Source organism: Podarcis bocagei (genome assembly GCF_964188305.1).
Source record: "Podarcis bocagei genome assembly, chromosome: 4".
Classification (NCBI taxonomy): Eukaryota; Metazoa; Chordata; class Lepidosauria; order Squamata; family Lacertidae; genus Podarcis; species Podarcis bocagei.
In genome coordinates, this window is record NC_138128.1 from 57214344 (window position 1) to 57236452 (window position 22109).

A 22109-nucleotide genomic window follows, 5' to 3' on the forward strand; every position below is an offset into this window, starting at 1 on the left:
TTTCTGTTTGTTCAGAATTATGATCTACTACAGAAGCATAGTAAACATAACCTCCTTGCATATCAGAGTACTCCTGACAACTACCTTCCTATATGTGTTGCTTACACTTCATGACATGGTGAAATGAGGTGGCCATGTGGCAAAAAGATTCTCAAATATTTAATATAAAGGAACAGTCTTTGTGTGGGTTATTTGAGCTCTAATGCTTTTTCTGTACTTTGTTACACACACAAAGGAATTGTGACAATATAGCTAGCTAAGAGAATCCATATGATTACCAATCACTAGGAAATTACTTGCAGATTTAAATATGCAATAAAAATGGCAGAAACCAGCTCTGCGGATGTTGCTTGTTCATTCATATAAATTCTGTGTCTACGGCCATACTTTCCTGAACACGCCCGATCTCGTCTGATCTTGGAAGCTAAGCAGGCTCAGGCCTGGTCAGTACTTGGCTGGGAGACCGCCTGGGAATACTGGGTGCTGTAGGCTCCCCCCTTAAAAAAACAAAACAAAACAAATAAATAAATAAATTCTGTGTATATCAGGATATGGCATACACATTTTCTTGCTTTAAAAGTCCTGTTGGTTTTTCCTTCTACCTCAACAGCATTTAAACACTAATTTTAGATTTGAAGCACCTATTGTAAGTGTTAGGTCCTATGCATTTTTATAAATAAAAGTCTGTTTAAAAGGACAAATTACTTCTGGTGTTTTCAAACCAGAATAGGATTATTCTTTGTGTATTTTCCCCTCCCATCATACAGGTGTGTTGGTTCAGCAAGGGTGTTGGGGTCAGTACTTACCGTATTTTTTGCTCTATAAGACTCACTTTTTCCCTCCTAAAAAGTAAGGGGAAATGTGTGTGCGTCTTATGGAGCGAATGCAGGCTGCGCAGCTATCCCAGAAGCCAGAACAGCAAGAGGGATTGCTGCTTTCACTGCACAGCGATCCCTCTTGTTGTTCTGGCTTCTGAGAGTCAGAATTTTTTTTTTTCTTGTTTTCCTCCTCCAAAAACTAGGTGCGTCTTGTGGTCTGGTGCGTCTTATAGAGCGAAAAATACGGTATTTGGAAAGTTAGAGAAGGGGGGTGTGTGTGTTAGGAGATAGGAGAACCAAGACCACATGCATCACTCCCCACCCCCTGCATCTAGAACTATATATAAACAAAACAGAGTTATTTAAGACAGATGAGTATATGCTATTAAAGCATTGAACTTGGGTTTTATAGCTTTGGGATAAGGAGTAATGTACCCAGTTTGACTTTGAGCTTTGTTACAATGCCTAGAAAAAGAACAACATAGGTCTTTTTTTAGTTAATGAAGTCCCTTCCTCCTGTCTTTTAACAGTCATGAATGCAGGGATGAGGAAATACTTCCTACAAGCCAATGATCAGCAAGACTTAGTTGAATGGGTGAATGTCCTGAACAAAGCTACCAAAATCACAGTAAGTAATTATTTGTGCATGGTAGAGTCATTCTACATAGACTTCCACTATACTTGGACAAACACAGCAACAGTATGTTTGGTTTCCTATGTCATTTTCAGGTAGATCTAGTGCTTACCCTGCCTCCAAAAATAAAATATATTTTTTAAAATGGTCATAACTAGTAAAACATTATGGCCAAAATTGAGATGGTGTAGAAAGGAAGGGACACTACAAATGGAACTAGAAAGAGAAATCAAATTCCTACTTTTGAATGTCTCAAACTTGGAGAATGCAGGTCAATAAATCAAAGCATATAATTTCTACAAATATTTATCTATTTTTCCTGTATGGAGCAGGTGGATATTTCGTATTGTTTTTAGATAATTTTTTTTTTGGATGAACACTTTCTAGTATCTTATGTTGATATTGTTTAATTGAATAGCTTACACATTTTGTATTATTGTAACTTGTTTTTGAATGCCTTTGGGATGTTTGAAGCGATATATAACTATATATAATTATACTAAGTTAGAATGGTTTTTGCTTGCTCCCTTGTTTATAATGCTTATTATTTTCAGGTACCAAAGCAAACTGATTCACAGTCTCACACTGATAATTCAACACGTCACACTGAAAACGTGGGGTTAAAGAAGCAGATGTCTTACAGGACAGAGATTGTTGGTGGTGTTCCTATAATAACCCCTACTCAGGTAGCAGTGTGCCCTTTTATAATAACTTTTCTAATTATCAGAAGTATTTAGTTATTGGCCATCTATTCCACCAGTTGAGTGATTGCTTGGAGCATGGGATTTCTATTGCCCCCAAATGTTGCCTCTTCTATTGTGATAAATGCGTACATTGCTGTGCATGTATAGACATGCTTTTTGTATTGAAATGAGAAGGCTAGTCTTCATATGCAGGAATTTTGTACAGTTGTACCTTGGATGTTGAACGGAATCCATTCTGGAAGTCCATTCGACTTCCAAAACATTCGAAAACCAAAGCGCGGCTTCTGATTGGCTATAGGAAGCTCCTGCAGCCAATCGGAAGCCACCAAAGCCCAGTCAGATGTTCAGCTTCCGAAAGAACATTCAAAAACTGGAACACTCACTTCTGGGTTTCGATCGTTTGGGAGCCGATTTGTTTGGGAGCCAAGGCATTCGAGATCCAAGGTATGACTGTACAGTGGTGCCTCGCAAGACGAAATTAATCCGTTCCGCGAGTCTCTTCGTCTTGCGGTTTTTTCGTCTTGCGAAGCACGGCTATTAGCGGCTTAGCGGCTTTAACAAAAAGGAAACAAACTCGCAAGAACTCGCAAGACGTTTCGTCTTGCGAAGCAAGCCCATAGGGAAATTCGTCTTGCGGAACAACTCAAAAAACGGAAAACTCTTTCGTCTTACGAGGCATTCGTCTTGCGAGGTACCACTGTATATGTATTCAGGGTGTATATGGGACTACTTAACTTAGAATCAAAATATTATTTTCAGTTTTATTTTGCTTAAAACTATGTTTAAATGTAGGTATGTGCATGTATGTACGTATATGTTTGTGTGATAATGTATACATTGTATTTATATATAATAACACACCTATATGAAAATGCTTTTTGAGGTGGAGGGAAACCTGTTTTTACAAACTCCTTGTTGCAGAATGAGTTGCTACTATTTGCAGTTGTTGGGTATTTAGTTCTAAGCTAGGATTGAGTCTGGTTTTGTGGATGGTAGATTTGCAAGATGCTTGGGCCTGGTAGTGAATCAACACTAGCAGTAATAAAGCTGGTAACCAAGTGATTCTAGACATTATACTTGTTAATGCTAATTCTGAGATAGAATATAACATGAGAAGCAGTTCTAAGAGGGGCAGCTTCATTATGCATATAATTGCAGATCCTTACATGTTGCCTCCAGTAAAGGGAGAAAGCATAATCAATATGAAACTTTGATTTAGTAAACTTTGTACTGGCCTGGCTCTTGAAAAATATAGGGAACACCCCCAAAAAAACCACCTTTGTTTTTATAGATAGTTGGAAATAGTTGACAGATTTGGGAGGTGGGGCTATTACCAAATTTGTAGAAGAAGCTTACTGGTTTATATATATTATTTATCCTGAATGTGTGATGAGCTACATGCCAAACCTGAGGTGACGTAGAGACACAAGCATATAAAGGCCCTGATAAATTGAAAATATGTATTTAGTGGTGCACCAAATTCAAAACTTGAATTTGTCTAATAAAAGGGAATTTATAATCTGCAATGATGTTAGGGGAAAGTAGTGGAGGGATTGATGATGAATTTTAGACTTTACCATTAAGTAGTCTTGTTTTATTTCTAGAAAGAAGAGGTAAATGAATGTGGTGAAGGTGATAAAAACTACTTGAAACGGTCCCAAAGCCACCTTCCTTATTTTTCTGCTAAGCACCCCCCAGATAATGCTGTGATTAAAGCTGGCTACTGTGTTAAACAAGGAGCAGTGGTAAGTGACTAAGATGCATTTCTGATGTTAATGACTCATTGTTCTATATGATGCTAAAGCAAGAGAGTTTTTTTGCCAATGGAATGAATCTGGTTAAAATTATTTGGGAAAGAGGGGAAACTCCAGGGCTCTTTGGTAACTTCCAGACCCTGACATTTAGGAGCATCCCAGGTGGGGAACCTCTGGCCTTTGGGCCATATTTGGACCCACGTGGGTTCTGGTTTGGCCCTTAAAGCCATTTCCCTCAAACCATGGCCTTCTGTCCTATTCCTGATGTCACATGTGATGTCAGGTGAGGAGCAGGTGGAGATGGTGGCTGCCAGTGTACAAGTGAGAGCCTTGAAGTGTGCTCACAATTATGTAATGACAAAGAAGGCTTTCTGTCACCACCAGCCAGTTGAGAGGGAGGGCAAGACAGCAGGGATTGGCTGCGTACAGCTAATCTTAGTAGGAAGAAAACCTTGAAGTTGGCATCGAGCAGGGCTCTTTGTAAGCCCCTTTCTCCTTGCAAAGAACCCTGCTCAGCACTTTGAAGCACCAACGACCAACTGATAAGTACAGTGGTATCTCAGAACTCGAACATAATCCATTCCGGAAGACCGTTCAACTTCCAAAATATTTGAGTTCCGAGGCATGGCTTTCGATTGGCTGACAGCTAGGTTTCTGCACAGGGAAAGCCACTTCGGAAGTTCATGTTCCAAGGAGCATTCGAAAACAGGAGCACTTCTGGGTTTTCGGCATTCTGGAGACGAAACATTTGAGAACAGAGCTGTTTGAGGTACCACTGTACTTCAAAGCACCCTGCAGGGCACTTTTCATACCCTTTGTGGCAGTCCCAGTTATTGTGTGGACATCAGAGTGCATCATCGCCGGATACCATGTGATGTAACAGATAGCTGATCCACTCACTTGTCAGATTTTGCCTGCAAGCAGTCAGGGGGATAGAGATCTGGTCCACTGGCCAGATTCAATTCCCCACCACTGCAGTAGCATGTGATTTAGTAATGATTTTTAAAGAGAAGTTAACTTAACTGAATCATTTTGTTTGCACTTTAAGAAAAAGGTTTTTGTTTACAGGCTCAGAATCCCATTAGAGGGAAACTGTTTTATGTAATTAATTATTAAATAAAGCCTGGCTGCATTTTCTCAGACACAAGATCAGAAGAATGTTAATAAAAGTATGGCTCCACTCTATCTACTTAAAATTTCCTCTGTATTTTAAGCCTTTAGTATACATCAGACTCACCTTGTTAGACCATCCACTACTGATACAGCACTATAGCAACACTGAGGCAAAAAAAGAAAGAAAGCAGCAGGGGCCAGTTTACATCATGAACTGGTGTATATGAGATGGAGCAGCCATAGTATGGAAACAGTATCAAACTGCCTCAACAATACAATTAGAAGCAGCCTTGACTTTGACTATTGTTTGGAATTGACCCATTGGTAAAAGATTGCTGGAAGTAACATCAGCTGGAGTAGATGGGCAGCTGCAGTTTGGCTCTGTCATCTTGCTTGGAGTAACCAGAAAGAGAAATCAAAACCTTTCCCAACTTAGAGGGCAACCTGTGATTTGCTGGCTCTTGTTAAAAAAGTTGATTATTTGATAGCTATCAATTGCTCCATTTGTAACTGCCTCTTTTGGGGAAAAGGAGAATTGAAAATACTTTCAGTCACCTCTGGACATGGTGGAAAGACTCACTTTCAGTTGCCTCAAGTTCTAGTTGTATTTTCCTCCCCTATTCAGAACCGTTCTCAGCAAATGTAAACAGAGACAACTCTTCCCCAAATGTTACAAGCTATGCTAAAAAATATGGCCTGGATATTAAGACTCCCATGAATACACTGTTTGATGGTCCCTAGACTGGAATTATGTTTATGTTTATTTTTTATTATTTTTTTACTTTACATAGATGAAGAACTGGAAAAGAAGGTATTTCCAGCTGGATGAAAACACGATAGGATACTTTAAATCTGAACTGGTAGGTGTCCAATTGTGTGTGTCAGATTAACTTTTGAAAACATGTTTTGTACACGCATGATAATGCATAATTGTTGTGCTTCAATTTTCTGATGGGAAACTAGTTTTATTGGAAATGTGACTTGGACGTAATTCCTCTTATATATATATTTGTAAGTTGACAGAACCTGTATGGATATTGTTTGTAGTTGGATCATGCTATAATGCTGAGTGCTGAAAATCTGAGAGTGGAATTAATAATTAGTCCATCCCTTTCCCATCCTTTGACCATTATTGGCCCTTATCCTCTGAATTATTTGTGCCTCTCATATATAATAGTTGTACATCTCTAAGCAAAGCAATAACCTCTTTCCATTTTCTCCTGTTGCTATGCATACTTTCTCCATTCCACGTTAAGAATTAAAGTTTTGATTTAAGATGCATCCTTCTTATACATGTAGGCTGGTATGCTTGTAACAGCAGTTTCCCAATGATGCATTATCAACTTTTAAAAAGATTGTTGAGGGAAGTTTAAAAAGCTACTTGAAGCATCACATTGGGCAGCACTTGAATCTGGCATTAGAAAGACACCTCTCCATCCCTTCTCAGGACTGCTCCTGGTTCCAAGATCAATAACCATCTTCCAGTGTTGTCTTCTAGAAAAGCAATTCTATCAACTTAAGAGCTTTCTGTCTTTTGCAGTTATCAGTTGATTAACCCAAAGCTAACTTCTAAATTCAGTAATCTTATTTCATCATGGATCACTGGCTTTTACCACAAGTCAATTTCTCGAGAGTGGGGAAACAAGCACCACTGGTTATCTGCTGTGTTGAAGGTGAATTCACTTCCATATCTATAGGCTACTGATGGTAGAAACTATGTGGCTAGCCAATCAGTTGTCTAAAGAAGTTCATAATTTTCAAGTTGAACAATATTTTTGATAACTATTAAGAAGATATTGTGGGTGCTTCACAGCTTTAGTTTTATGATGAAAGCTATCTTCCATTAAAATAGTAATTGTTAAGTGAAATAGAAACTATGTTGCGTTTATTTCTTAAGAGCATGGGAGGAAAGTAAATTGAGTTGCTTAGCTCAAGTAAGATTCCATCTACAGCAATGCATGCTCTTGAAGAGAATGAAATGTGATACAAAAATGTTTGGTCTTAATTCTTGCTGTATATGTCACTTTAATTAATCTGATCCTTAAAATTCCTAGCAGTCATTAATATTTGATAGTGCAAAGAAGCTTCTTTGGTGTTGTATGTGGAGAAGGTGTGAAATGTTACTTTACTGTATTAACTTTATATGAGGCTTTTCCTCCAAATAAGTATGCTTTTTGCTTTCCTTTCAATAACCACATGATGGCGCATGAAAAAAGGCAGATGAAGGATGTCAAATTGTATGGTTTCAGAAAAAGAAAGCAATGTAATTCATCATATTACTCAAACTGCAAGCAAGCAAGCAATGTAAACCTTTGAACATTTTACCTATTCATTTACTGAACTCCTTCTGTAATTTTAGAAGTTTCCCCTAAATTGTATTCACATATAGTGTGCTACTGATGATGTTAAGCTGCTCAGTGGTATCAGAAAGTTCATAATCTTTACAACTGATTCAGAAGTCATTACTAATTATTTTTAAATTAAATATGAACATGTCAACTTAGTGATATTGCTGTACTGTGCTGTCCACTATAAATAACCTAATCAGCATGCATTTAAAATGTATAAATGTAAAGATTGTTTGCTAGCAATCTTCCTGACCTTTGTTATCAACGTGGTTATAAAGTTAACATGCATCAACTTGAAATTGATATAGTCCCTAGGATAACATACTTAATTCTTCACATACTGAAGAGAAAGCGGGTTCCTTACTGCATGATAAAATATCTGTGTACAAATCTCATATCAAATGCTGGGTTCTGCTATCAAATTTCTTGTGTGAGCAAACAGAACTGTGTTCTTTCCCATATATTTTTACTCCCCTTCTTGCTTTGGTTAATGATTTTTTGTAGTCATGTTAAGAAAGAAATTAAATCACCATAAAGGGTTGATTTTATATCATTAATTTAAATAGGTTTTCCGCTTAATTCAGAGTACTCAACATGGTGCCCTCCAGATATTTATTTAGAAATAAATAAATAAATAATCCAAACAGTATGCATAAAACAATATAAAGCAATTATCAGTAATATACAGATAAAACCAGCAGTAGAACCAGCTGAAGAAGTGTGCATGCACACGAAAGCTCATACCAAGAACTAACTTAGTTGGTCTTTAAGGTGCTACTGGAAGGATTTTTTTTATTATTATTTAGATAAAACCAGCAAAACTTTAAAAGCAAATACTGAATTTTATATCTAGATAGACTTGGGTTTTTTAAAAATGTTTTGTGCAGGTGACTAAAATAATGAGGATGCCTGCTTAAGGGGGGAGTTCTAAAGTTGAGAGACAATGAGAGAGACAGAGACTCCTAACAGATGCAGAACCTGTATGGCACTTGTAAAAGCGGAAACTCTGCAGATTAAAGCGTTTGAGTACGTTAGGCACATTTTTCTACTAAACTGCTTCCAAGCTGTTTAGGGCTTTATGTACTAACAGCTAAAACTTGTCAGGATTCAAGCTCATATTATTTTCTCTCATCTAGCCCACCATGACATTCCGGCACTGCTCCATGGCCTGTGTGACTTCTCCTGACTTAGTTGTTTTGGAGAAATATAGCTGCGAGTAATCAATATACTGATGGCACTGTACCTTAAATCTCCTAACATTTTGAAGTCCTGACAAAGCGCCATGTTGCCTAACCAGGTTGTGGTGTTTGGTGATAGGTGGGCAGCCTCACCCATTTCAGATCTTGCCCTACAGGGGAGATGGGGAGATAAGGATCTGGCCTGCTGATTGAAACCACTTCCCCATCCCTGACCTCCATAACCCTTACCATTCAAGAATGTCTGCAGTTATCTCTCCACTACCTCCCCCCCCCAAAGGTGGTTTTTCTGTGATGGGCCAGTGTTTGCTTCAGACAAACAGCTCCAGGACAGTCTTTAGTTTAGGAGTGGCCAATATCACTGTCACTTTCAGAGACTTGTTAGACTGTAACTTCACTCATCCCCAGCCACTGTGACCAGTGGTCAGGGTTGATGGGAGTTGAAGTTCAGTAATATCTGGAGAGCACCACACTGCCTATGCAGCTCAAATTAATTTATTTTCAAAACAGATGCAACTTGGCCAACTTCATAATGATTAGTTCTAAGGATATTTGGTTTATTTTTCAAAGCTTTGTATTGTTTCCTTATTTATTACACCATCATGCCTCCCAAAGGAGCCAGAGCAGGAAGCAATGCAATTGAAACAACTAATTGATTGCTATTACAGTTAAAGAGACCTAGTTAATTCTACATTCACTGAATGTAGTTGCTGGCAACGTGTCACTAAATTAAACTCAATTTTGCTTGCTCTTGCTGTGTAATGCTTAATATAAATGTAATGCATTTATATTAAGTGATTAGATTGATTTTGGGCCACATCTTTCTATCTGAAATCAACATGGAAATAAACTATCTGGATCACTGAGTTCCTTAACTGGTCAGCAATTTGAAATCAATTTGCTAATCATTTGATTTTGTAAATAAGTCATCTATTTGACATCTGGGATATAAAACTTGCATTTTGGCACCTCCTTTGGGATGTCTTAAGTCCTTGTTTCTTATGTGCTAAAAAAATTTTGATGTACTATCTGTTTTTTCAGGATAAGGAGCCCCTTCGGATTATACCACTGAAAGAGGTTCATAAGGTCCAGGAATGTAAACAAAGGTGAAAATCCGGAGGTTAAACTAAAAAGTTGATGATCTCCTTCAGTTAGAAAAAGAAAGCCTGCCTGCACATCATTTCCCATTATGTCTTAATAAACTTCTCCACTTTCCATTATACTAAAATCACCCTCTGTGGCATGCTTTTAGACAGATGTAGTGAGATCTTAAATAGCTGTATTAAACTGAGTTGCTGGTATATCATGTTAGAAGATGTGGGTCTCTGAACGAAAGGAGGAATATAAATAGCAGGGGGTGCAATATCCCAATGTGTTAAAACGTTTTTGGTGAGAAAGTTGGTTTTATATGTTTTAGATATTATTTTATTTTTAACTGTATTCTTTTACCACTTCGTTGTTGGCCACACTGGACTCCTGTGGGATGAGGGGAAGAATAGAAATTTAATAAAAAGTAATATAACAGGAACGCGGGTGGGACGCGGGTGGCGCTGTGGGTAAAACCTCAGCGCCTAGGACTTGCCAATCACATGGTCGGTGGTTCAAATCCCCGCGGTGGGGTGAGCTCCTGTCGTTTGGTCCCAGCGCCTGCCAGCCTAGCAGTTCGAAAGCACCCCCGGGTGCAAGTAGATAAATAGGGACCGCTTACCAGCGGGAAGGTAAACAGCGTTTCCGTGTGCTGCGCTGGCTCGCCAGATGCAGCTTGTCACGCTGGCCACGTGACCTGGAAGTGTCTGCAGACAGCGCTGGCTCCCGGCCTCTAGAGTGAGATGAGCGCACAACCCTAGAGTCTGTCAAGACTGGCCCGTATGGGCAGGGGTACCTTTACCTTTACCTTTACTAATATAACAGGAAATACTCCTTTACTTGAGGATTCTAGTCCTTTGCAAATGAAGAAGCAAAATACCAGTTTAAAGACTGGTGGTTTTGTGTTTGTATCTGTGCTAGTCACAAATACAAAAGATGAAACTGCGGTTGCTGTGTGTGATGCTATAAAGTGGTTTCCATTATGGTATTGTAAGAAAAAAGTTTTCTAAATAATGTTGTCTTTTTGTCATGCTAAATTTGTGAAAGCTTGGGGTCCTGGCTCAAGTGTGGTCCCCTTTGTGCCTGGGAGGGGGAAGGCAGCAGAAGAATCTGATAGCATGCATCACTTCACTGGTGTATCATTTTGCTGTTGATGTTTGTCCTTCCCTGGGCAACTGGCTATACTGAGAAGCTGCCACTGGTGTGAAGCTTCATGTCTTCTAGTGCAGTTACACATTAGAGGTCTGTGCCTGACCTGGACACCAGCCAGTCAGGTAATGATTTCTCCACTTGAAGAATGTAGCCTTGTTCTCTTTTGTGTAAAATTGGGGTGGGAGGAGAGGGGGAAATCTAGTGTCTCAGCAGTATAGTGTAACTACTTTGAGCTGCTAGAGCAAGAAGGTTGAGTGAGTAGGCACAGAATCTTGGTAGCATCTTACTAATATAATGTGTGTGTGTGTGTGTGTGTGTGTGTGTGTGTGTGTGTGCACACGCGTGCATACACTCCCCAACAAATGGTGATATAATTTAAATTATTTTCAAAGGTAGCTCCCTTATTTATGTGTGTTCTGTTGCTTGGAAATGCAAATGTGCATGTCAGACAATGGTAAAAATGTTTAAAGACCACAAACATATTTTTTCCCCAGTGATATAATGATGAGAGACAATCTATTTGAAATTGTAACAACTTCTCGAACATTTTATGTACAGGTAAGTCTATGGGAAACCACTTTTCTGTAAGAAAATGAATTTATTGCATTTTGAAAGGTCAAATACATAATCCTTTGTTTAGTGCCTGACAGTATACATACAGCCTTGCAGTTAAATAGTGTATAATTGTTTAGAATGGAATATACTAACAGACATGCCTGTCATGTAAACAATGCTAATGACCAACGGTACCTGTCCACTAGCAGAACTAACAGTAGTATTGAAGGAGTGGATTCCCCCTTCTCCCTCAAGCCTTCCCCTCTTCCTGTGGGCCCAAAATCTGCTCTGAAGGGTTGAAGGGTTATTTGCATCAGATTAGTGGGGGTATGGAGGGCTACAGGGAGAAGAGAGGGAGAGAAAGTCTTGTTGAAAGAACAGAAGTCTGCTGGCATAAGATTGAAACTTGGCCAGAGAGCTGAAGGCAATTCTCCAGCCAGTCCTTCTACCCAAATTATTACAGCCACCTAAACGATCCAACCAAATGCTTGCTTCACTTGTTTTTAAAGTCGTCTTCTAGGGAATCTTTCCCAATGCTCTACTGCCATTAGGCTGCCATCTTGTGAACACTTGTTTTGGGGTGGGATTTGAGTAAACATGCATAGGATTGCACCATTAAAAAGGTTAATGCTCTGAGGGATTGAGAAAGCAGAAATTCATTGTGAGAACAGATAAAGTCTAACTCAGATGCCAAGCCAATACTTTTGGTTCCAGTATTTATTTCTCCTCAACTCCTCTTTTCTTCAATTATATCGCTCTTCCTCTAGTTGTTTCCTTAGGTCCTTCCTTTTCAGCTTTGTCCCACTTTCTTAGCCATCCTGCCTCTTGACTGATCCCTTGTACTCACCTCTCCCAGAGCACAGAGCACCTCTTGATCTTAAACACTGTGAAGTTCATTTATTACTTGTGTTCATTGTTTCTCCATCTTTTCCTCCAAGCTTCATTCTCACCTTTACTTCTAGATTCTTTTATGTCATTCCATGTCTAATCTTGGGACGCGTGTGGCGCTGTGGGTAAAAGCCTCAGCGCCTAGGGCTTGCCGATCGAAAGGTCGGTGGTTCGAATCCCCGTGGCGGGGTGCGCTCCCGTTGTTCAGTCCCAGTGCCTGCCAACCTAGCAGTTCGAAAGCACCCCCGGGTGCAAGTAGATAAATAGGGACCGCTTACTAGCGGGAAGGTAAACGGCGTTTCCGTGTGCGGCTCTGGCTCGCCAGAGCAGCGATGTCACGCTGGCCACGTGACCCGGAAGTGTCTCCGGACAGCGCTGGCCCCCGGCCTCTTAAGTGAGATGGGCGCACAACCCTAGAGTCTGTCAAGACTGGCCCGTACGGGCAGGGGTACCTTTACCTATGTCTAATCTACACCATTTTTTGTCCTCTTTACTCTGGGCTCTCTGATCCTTAGATTTGTTATAGCTTGATAGCCCCCTGCCCCAGATTTTAATTCCAGGCTCACTGACAAGTATCACTTCCCTCACAGAAAATGGATCTGAAATGCTAGGTAGGGGTGGAGCAGTTGCAGGTCACCACACCAGCTGTTCTGATCTGTGAGCATTTCAAGCTACAACACCAGACCTGCCAATCAGAGATACTACCTGACCTATTACTTGGAAGAGCCTGATTTCCCTTTAGAAAATTTACTTTTGTGTTGCTGGATCGCCAAAGTGATGTGATACCACTCTCTATGTATATTTGGCCTAAATTTCTAACTGTAGTGCATCTCTTATTTATTGCAATATTGTTTTCCGTGCATGGTTCACATGTTAGTTACTTCCCCCCCTAGAAGCAATCACAAGTTCCTTGTTCATTATTTATGTAGCAGGTACTAAATTTAGAAGTCACTACAGTACTTCAGTAATTGTTAAGCTTGAGATTAGTGAGTAGTTACATCAGTAATATAAAATAAATCTCTTACCATGCATAAGTATTTAGATATCAGCCTAAGCTTATTAAATATTTTTTTAAATTGCAATTTTCTTTATTGAGAAACATAGAAAACACTTGTCATATCTTAGATTGCAAGGTTTATGAAGCATATCTGTTTATTGTCACTCACACGATAAGAGTTTTTCTTTCTTTTTTCTTCAGGCAGATAGCCCAGAAGACATGCACAGCTGGATTAAAGCAATTTCTGGTGCAATAGTAGCACAGCGAGGACCTGGAAGATCAGCAGCTTCTGTATGTTTTTAGAAAGCTTTACTGTTTCAGCAGTGATGAATCTTGTACATTTCAATCTCTTTCATTTTCTTGTGCTCTTCTACCCCCTCCTAAGTCTGGAGTAATATCTTTGCATGCATTACAGGTTGCATAGAATCCTGCCTTTTTAATTAAGTGCTAATCTTAGCAGTATCCATATGTGTTGTGGGTCCGCACAGTATTATTTTAATGTTCCAACAGTTCAACTGGTGGGTTTGAAAATTATTGTAGTTCTTTATTAATCGGAACTCTGTCAAATTACTTGACAATCTTTACTGAATCTTGTACTTGAGATGCCAAATAAACCCTTGATTTAAAATTACTTTGGTGAACCCTTTTGAAAGCTTTTGGGCTCTCCAGTCTCTTAGCAGTGAGTAATCTAAACTTAATGTAGATTTTCATGGAATGTTTTGATAATTATTGGCCTCATTATTGGTGACTAGCTTGGTTCACAATTCTAACATTACCAAACGGAATCTTAACTATAGTGACAAACTGTAGGCCTCTGTAGATAGTGGTGATGTACCTTCCAGCAGATATCAAGTTTAGAGGTACTAAGTATTAGATTTGTCGAGCTGGAAGGAACCATGAGGGCTATCTAGTTCATTCCCCTGCAATACAGGAATCTTTTGTATTCCATGCTTTAATTTATAATGTTCTTGCAATCCATATTCTAGCCATGCTTTGCAGTTCAGGTTTTGCAAGATATGGCTTTTATTTCCCATTAATACATCAAAAGTTAGCATTCACACCTCTTTGTAAAATGGAATGACTTCATATGTTAAAAACAATTGATCACTTGTTTCAAGCTTCATTCTTTGGCAAGGAGAAGTATTGTTGTAATTGCAGTGGGTTTTCACTGCATAGTAGAGACTCTGTTTGGGAATCAATGTGTTCTGGGTGAGAGAAGCTGCCAAAAGATTTTTCTATATTTGTGTGTCTCTGTATGTGCAATCTTTGTGGTGGGATAACTCAGCTAGTGACTCTCAGCAGTTCTTTCTTTCTTTCTTTCTTTCTTTCTTTCTTTCTTTCTTTCTTTCTTTCTTTCTTCTCTCTCCCTCCTCTCCTCAAGTTTAGGTTACTCTAATCTTAGCTTTGCACTGTGTTCCAGATGCGGCAGGCCAGAAGGCTGTCGAATCCTTGTATACAGAGGTATACATCAAGAACTGGTGAATGCAGCATGTATGTGGGCTCTCATGTAAACTTGCCTTCTTACCAGAGGGCTGAAATTCCAAAATACTTGTTAACACCATGTAAAATGATGAGGTCAATTCCATGGCTTCCTCTATTGATTTATAACCACTGTGAAGTTACTAACTTCTAAAATGCTTCCCATTGGCCATTATGTTTACTATCTCTAAATGCCTCCTAAATAAAATCCATTTTTAAGAATGGCAAAGATTCACACAGTGCTGAAATCTCTGCTCACATGTGCTTGCTTTACTGAGTACAAAAGCTCTAGTAATAAATATACATATTTAGGAACTAAAGCTGACCTAATTTGCATGAGAGTTCATATTTCCATTTTATCATTTTTGAAAGATAGCTAAGTAAAAGCCACCTCGACCCTCATAGCCAAATATGTGTGTACATTAAGGAAAAAACCCTGCACTGATTTGCATGGCTTATATGATAGATATGCATGGGGTCATTAGCCAAGATGTAGGGGCTGTTACAGTTTGCAACCTGTATGTTAATCAAAATAGTGCAATAAATAAAATCTTTTACTTTTTAATCATTAGGCATAACTACATGTGAGTCTTATATCATAGGTGTGAGTTGTATGGATTGTAGTTTTTAAGCTGTTATCCCAGTGCTGGTCCCACTTGAATTCAGATTTTATTTTTTTAAAAGAAATGTTTATGTAGTATTCACTTTAGAAAAGAAGCTTAATTGTAGGTTCTGCTTTTGTATTGGAATTTATCACTCCAAGTTGAAGCTTGTATGTTTCATATTCCGTGTCACATAATGTTTCATACTCCGTGTCACAGAATGTTTCATATTCTGTGTCAAAATGATTCCTGTGAATAGTTCGTTATTGGGGTATTTATAATTTCCCCTACTACTCCAAGTATACTGTTTATCATTGTAGAATATTGAGGTGAGCTGCTTCTGATTGTAACAGACAGTAGAAATAGCTATATTTTAGTGTTGCCCCCACCATCCTAAATTATAGATCCATGAACTGTTACTCATGTCTTGAATAATACAGTGAGGAGTGCAAAAAATGAAATTGTACCTCACATACACTTGATAAAGGGATTCTGGAATTATATATTGAACCAGTCCATGCTCACTGGTAGCTTCAACACCAGATTGTATTATTGAGATAATATTCTGAAAGAGCTGTTCCAGAATACTGCAAAAAATAATAATAATAGGGCAACTTTCTGGAACAACAGAATTGAATGGGAGAACAGTGTAGTCATGTGACCTGTCTCCTTTTGTCAGAAAGCCATACTATATGATGGAATGCTGGCCACTTGATTGGCATGCTGCAGGTTCAGTTAAAGCTTTCACTAGCCATCTGAAAGTCCTACTACCTCATTTGTGTTTTTTTTAAAATATACACTAAAAAATATCCTTTGATATCATGAGCAGTCTAGTAAATTTGTCTTGAAAATACTCCAGTTAACTGTATAAATGCTACTAATGTTTTTTGGCAGATACCTTTAAGAAGGGGCTGCTAACTTGTAGCCCTCCAGATGTTGTTTAACTCTCATAAGCTTCAGTCAGCATGTCCAGTAGTCGGGGATGGTGGGATTTGTATTCTAGCAACATCTGGAGGGCCAAAGGTTAGCAGCCCCTGTCTTAAAAGTATAATGTTGAAACATGGAGTTTAGTAGTGACACAGTCGTGTAAATAGTTGTTGATAATATTGTACACAATATAAAGCTTAGCAATTGAGGCAGCTCTTACCGTACTTTTCTAGAGGAGAACATGTTAGTATTTTATCTTCAGTATGGCTGACTATGGCAATAAAATACATTTAAAATGTAGAAATGACACACATCATATTTGTTATAAATTTGGGAGGAATATTGTCCAGTGGAATTAGTTTATTCCTTAATAGTTTGTAGTTCTATAGAACGAAAAGGTGAAGGAATAAGAAATAGGTGTCTAGTCAACAAAAATGTAAATGTTCATTAACTTAGGAAGTGACCTTCAGTGAGGGATTCCATTATGCTTCTTTTTTGAATGTGAATACACTTTGCATGCACTTTTGAATAGTTTATTCGAGTTTATTGGGGGACTTCAGGAAGCATTTGTTCACATGTTCTTAAATTATGAAAGTATGCCTTCAATAATTTTAATTGCATTATATTAAATAAACAAGTGCAATTCCAAGCTAGTTTGTGCTGGTAAACTTAAAGTGATGCCATGCTAGACTTTAGGGACCTGACTTGGCCGTTTCAGCTTGCTATCACTGCTGTAAGCTCAGTCTTAACATTTTGCTGCCTTGGAAAACCACCTGCTTTCTGCTCTTAAGCTTTGCTTTGTTTCCCCCCCTTTGATTTGTGTTTTGGTTTTTTCAGAGTTATAAGTTTGAAATGCGTTACTAGCATGCAATTAATGACCCACTCAATCTGACAAACATTCCTCCTTTACAGGAACATTCCAACTGTTCTTCAGAATCCACCTGTCCTGCAAAAACAGCAGCAGCCACCTCACATTCCACAACCACTCACAACCCCCCTTTGGTCCAAACCCTTAACACCAAGCCCCTTGTCTTGGAGAAGCGAAGACTTCACGAATCTTTTACCAAGACCAAGCCAGGGAGCTTCAAGATCCAGGCTGTCCCTTCAAGAGACCCAGCTTCCAAAGTGACTCTACAGGGCCTAATGGAACCTCAAAATAAAAATGGCACTCAGGAACAGGATCCTGGCCCAGTGGATCTGGATGATGCAAGCCTTCCAGTCAGTGATGTGTAATAATGGGAAGAGTTTGGAGAGTGATGCATTTGCTTTTGGTCCTTGAATTTCCTTGCTCAGACTTTTAGCCAAAGATGACTATGGGATGAAAGAACAAAGAATGGAATGTTGCTTATATGTGTGTGCTTACATTCAAATTTGTGTATGTTTAAATTGTCATATGCTGCCTTGTACTGATTATCAGAGCGGACCTTTTGCTTCTACCGCAGTCTGATGATAAATCTTTTTTAAGTGAGGGGCCAAAACAAATGATTAAATATTACTGTTGTCAATAAGCAAGATACCAGCTGCTTTTCATCACCCATATGGCAAAACTGAGTAGTATCTTTGTGCTTTAATAAAAGAAATGTCAACATGTGACTTACTTATACTCTAATTCAGGCTATTGACAAGCAAGTTGACTTACTTTCTTAAAACACTGGCACAGCCTTTCAGATATTTTAATATATGTATGCAGAGTTGTTTCTTATAGGATCAACACTGTAGAAACTTACAGAAATACGCAGAGCTTGATATAATGTACTTTTCCTATGCACAGAGTCTTCATGTAAAAAACAACACTATAATTCTGCAGTGTCTGAAATGAAGTGTATTTTCCCTACCACGATGATACAGATTTGGCAGCTGCTGCATGATCTGCATTCTTATGGCACAAATACCACCTGCACTGTATTTTAGACATTGCATACAAGTGTGTTAACTTACATGAAATGAGTGTCTCTATGTGTGAGAAAAGCATTCCTAAAGGTGAGGGGCACAGAGCACTTACACCGATAAAAGTGTGCTGACTTTATTGGAACAACTTCTTTGTAACTTCTCTGTGAATCACTGCCCTTCTATAGAATTCAATCCCCTTAGAATTCCTGGTATTTGGTGCTGTGAAACTAATTAAAGAGTAATACAGCTATTTTGAATATTAAGCCTATTTTTATGCACTCCTAAAGGTAAATTGTAATTTTTGCACATTTGGATATTAATGGACCACCAATAAATAAGGGTGTCGTGGGGTTTTTTAAGTAAGGAGAAGGGAAACTGGACTACTAAATAAATCTTTTACAGGTTTAACTAAAAGTATTTTATATTAAGCTTCGCAGAAATTAAAAGTTTAAAACTATTGTCTTAAGATTTCCCCCCTCCTGTATGCTCCTTTCCCCCCAGTGTGGTATTAAATGGTTCCCATTTTATATTTGGGTTAGTAAAGTCTAAACAAACTTGTTTCATGCTGTTAACTGGTACTGAGTTGTTCAATCATGCAATTGTGGCCTGTAACTTTTGGTGCACTAAATTTATTAAAAGTGCCTGTGGGTTCTTCTTTCATGATGTGTTAAATGTTTGGGGGTTAATTGGATGCTGATTTTTGCTTTTGTGGTTTTGAACCTTATTTTGTGTAGTGTAGTTTACAACATGTATAAAAAAATGATACGCTAGCATTGCCAGCATACTGGTATCTATTAGCTGTGCATTGTGTTTTTTAAACTTTTCAGGGTTTCAGTGATGAAAATAATGGGTTTAAGACACTGATGTTGGATATTTTGATCAGAATGAGCATGCACTATTTTGTAGTTAGGTTGTGAAATTATTTGCTTTAATCAACAAAAGCCCCAAAGTTTCACATGATGCTGCTTAATGCAATTCAGTTTCCAGTTTGTAGTACTCTAGTTTTTTTAAACCTTGTGTGTGTGAGAGATGCTTGACAAAGCATGAAAAAAAGGGAAAAAGGTATTTCAGACATTTAAGTGAAAATGTCCACTACTTCAGTGAACATACAGTTGAGTTATGCCCCAGCGGTGCAGATAAGCAACCTGTTTGAAATTAAGGGTTCTGGAGTGAAGTTGTGTGGGATTCTACTTCAGCCAACAGGCATGTTGCCTGCTCTCCTTCTTGCTTGCCATTTAGTAAGATGTGACAGAAGTGGATTATGCCCTATGTGCCACCCCAATTCATTGTGGACTCTGGTTGTTTCCACGTACTCAAACAGGGTTTAATTTGCTGCTGACTTTCAGTTGCCGCACCCGCAAGCCTCATTGGAAGAAGATAGCTGCTCATGGCCCAGTAGAGTTTATTTAGCTTTGCAGGCAATAGCACCAGATGACCTTTTTCAAATACTAACTAGACCAGGGGTCCCCAACCCATGGGCTGGAAGCGGCCCACAGAGGCCGTTTAACCAGCCCCTGAGCCCAGACGCCACTTCTGCGCAGGTGTGATTTTGGGCATCTGCAGAAGCAATTTCCGGCATCATGCTGCGCTAGCCCAGCCCATGGAGGATCTCCCGGGGAGTGATCTGGCCCATGCCCAGTAAGCCTTGCCGACCCCTGAACTAGACTGTATAGACTGTCACAACAACCTGTTTAAAAGTATACCCCCCCAAAAGCCCTAGTCAGTGCCCTCAAAACGTGGCAGTGACAAAATTCCCTAAAGCCAGCACACTGTGGGTCATGTAGTCTTTTCCATTTTAATTCATTTCTTGTTCCAGAGAAATTTTCTTTCAGTTCCAAGGTGACCTGCAATTATTGGCTTTCTTTGTGCAATACATAAAGAAAATGCAAGTGGAGAGTAACACTTGCAGCCCTACTACATAAGTATTCACATGGAAGCCCTACTTTCAGCTTGCCCAAGGCTCTTAATGTCGTGGTCTGTACTAGTTTGCACCTTGAGACTTTAAACTTCTGCAACTTGCTCATTCCATCCTGTCATCTGGTCTTCGGCATATAATTTTTCTGCCTGCAGCTAAGTGGCCTCCAGCTTTAAATTAATTTGCCTTAGAGATGCCTTCCCCCACAAAACTTGATTTAAGCCTATATGTCTATGCAGTTCTTTGTGTGATCCCCACCCCATCCCACTGGAATTTACAGGGGGGGGCACATTCTGCACTACATACAGTATCGCATAGCAAGAGGTACAAGCAGTTACACCATTGGTGCAGACAATCTTGCATTTTTCTGATTCCATTGTGTCTTCTCATTTTTTGTTCCTTATATTTTTGTGTGAATTTATATCATTGCACACATCCACCTAGAAGTGTAACTAATTTTGCCTGTCAGAATCTAGTTACTTTGTGATCATGGTAAATCCACTAGTTTAGGCTTCCTTTCAAGGTTACACTCCCCTTTCCACTTTTTCAGCACACTGATTTTATTTATTGAAAGGTACATAGGTGAAATTGCAACATGTTAATAAAAACTCCCAAACTTTCAGTTTTGAGGGGAAATCGCCTGTGTACAAAAGCTTGTAAACATTATTTGGATTTGTTGAGACTAAAAGTTGAAAAGAGAAAAGATTTGTTAGTACTGACAAATGCCTACAGCTATAGTAGTAGCAATGCCAAACTGTGGTGGTCTTGTTTCTAATGAGTATAGCAGCACCTTTACATTTATTAACCATAAGCTAAACACAAGCAGTGTTTGTAAATTACATTATTTGCCTTTTCAGTTACATGTGAACTGGTAAGTTGACTGTTAAGATTAGTTTAGTAGCATACATTTTAACTTGTAACAAACTTAGCCAATAGATATTTGAAACCTTATTTTTCACAAATATGTACATTGTGGGAGAAACTGAATTGGAATGTCTGTATTGGCATACTTCGTTGTAGTTTTAGATTTCCTGGTTCTGGTACAGTTTTCACACTGCATGTTCATTTTATTCTGTTTTGATATTGCCAATTTTAGATACTGAATTTGAAAGGAAGCAGCACTCTTATTGGGAATCTTTTAAAATTTAACTGCTTAAGATAGTTCAGTGCAGGAAAATATTGTGGTTGCTAAATTGTTAGGGTCTCTTATTTATCAGTACCTTTTTAAATTATTTTAGAACCTGTGGTGTTTTCTGTAAATGTCACACTTATTAATAAATTGACTTCAGTACTGAAATACAACAATCCTATCAGACTACTATATTTAGTGCACTTCAAAAGAAAAAGGTTAATGGTGAGTGAAACTGTTTGCATACTATCTGTTGTTCTTCCTTGTTTAATTCAGAAAACTAAGTGACAAGTTTTTTAAAAAATAAAGAAAAGCCGACCTGTGAAAACTTCATTCTGTGTAGTATAATAATCCTTTGGTTCCCATCATTTTTAAAAATAGTGGTCTCACATCTCATACAGATATGGTGTGAAGAGTTATTGCAAAAGCCTTTTTTGTAATTGTCAGTTGCTTGTAGAATTTAAGGTGGTATCCAACTACCGTAAACACTTCCACTAGCACAATGGAATTGTCCCTAGTATGACCCCCCAGATCTGTTATGGGCATGCAGGGGTCACACAGAGGAGTAGGAAACCTCTATTGTGCAGCTGAAACTCCTTGTGCTGGCAGAACTGTTTAGTTTGGGGATCATCTCAGGTCCAAATGACCTCTCACATGCATACCTTTAGTTATATTGGTTTGCTTCAGCAGTTAAGCCAGGCATAGGCAAACTCGGCCCTCCAGATGTTTTGGGACTACAACTCCCATGATCCCTAGCTTACAGGACCAGTGGTCAGGGATGATGGGAATTGTAGTTCCAAAACATCTGGAGGGCCAAGTTTGCCTATGCCTGAGTTAAGCTTTACAGCCCGGTAACAGTTTAGGTTGACCTATTTATTTTAGCATAATAGCAATGTTATAAACAGCTGCTTATGCATCATTT

General features: G+C 38.8%; 1 protein-coding gene across 6 annotated transcripts in view; it reads left to right on the forward strand.

The window, feature by feature from the left end:
• PLEKHA1 (pleckstrin homology domain containing A1) overlaps positions 1 to 21520 on the forward strand; it is a 39428-nt gene extending 17908 nt beyond the window's left edge. For 3 of the 6 annotated variants that reach the window (XM_081193046.1, XM_081193045.1, XM_081193047.1), the window contains exons 5-12: positions 1349 to 1446; positions 2007 to 2138; positions 3761 to 3901; positions 5815 to 5883; positions 9609 to 9673; positions 11300 to 11363; positions 13447 to 13536; positions 17166 to 21520. In XM_081193046.1, the coding sequence (XP_081049172.1) occupies positions 1349 to 1446; positions 2007 to 2138; positions 3761 to 3901; positions 5815 to 5883; positions 9609 to 9673; positions 11300 to 11363; positions 13447 to 13536; positions 17166 to 17486 (980 nt within the window). In that variant the 3' untranslated portion in view covers positions 17487 to 21520. Of the gene's footprint in view, positions 1 to 1348; positions 1447 to 2006; positions 2139 to 3760; positions 3902 to 5814; positions 5884 to 9608; positions 9674 to 11299; positions 11364 to 13446; positions 13537 to 14631; positions 14737 to 17165 lie in introns of all 6 variants that reach the window. The other 3 variants (XM_081193050.1, XM_081193048.1, XM_081193049.1) reach the window with 3 other exon arrangements.
• Positions 21521 to 22109: the final 589 nt, after the last annotated feature.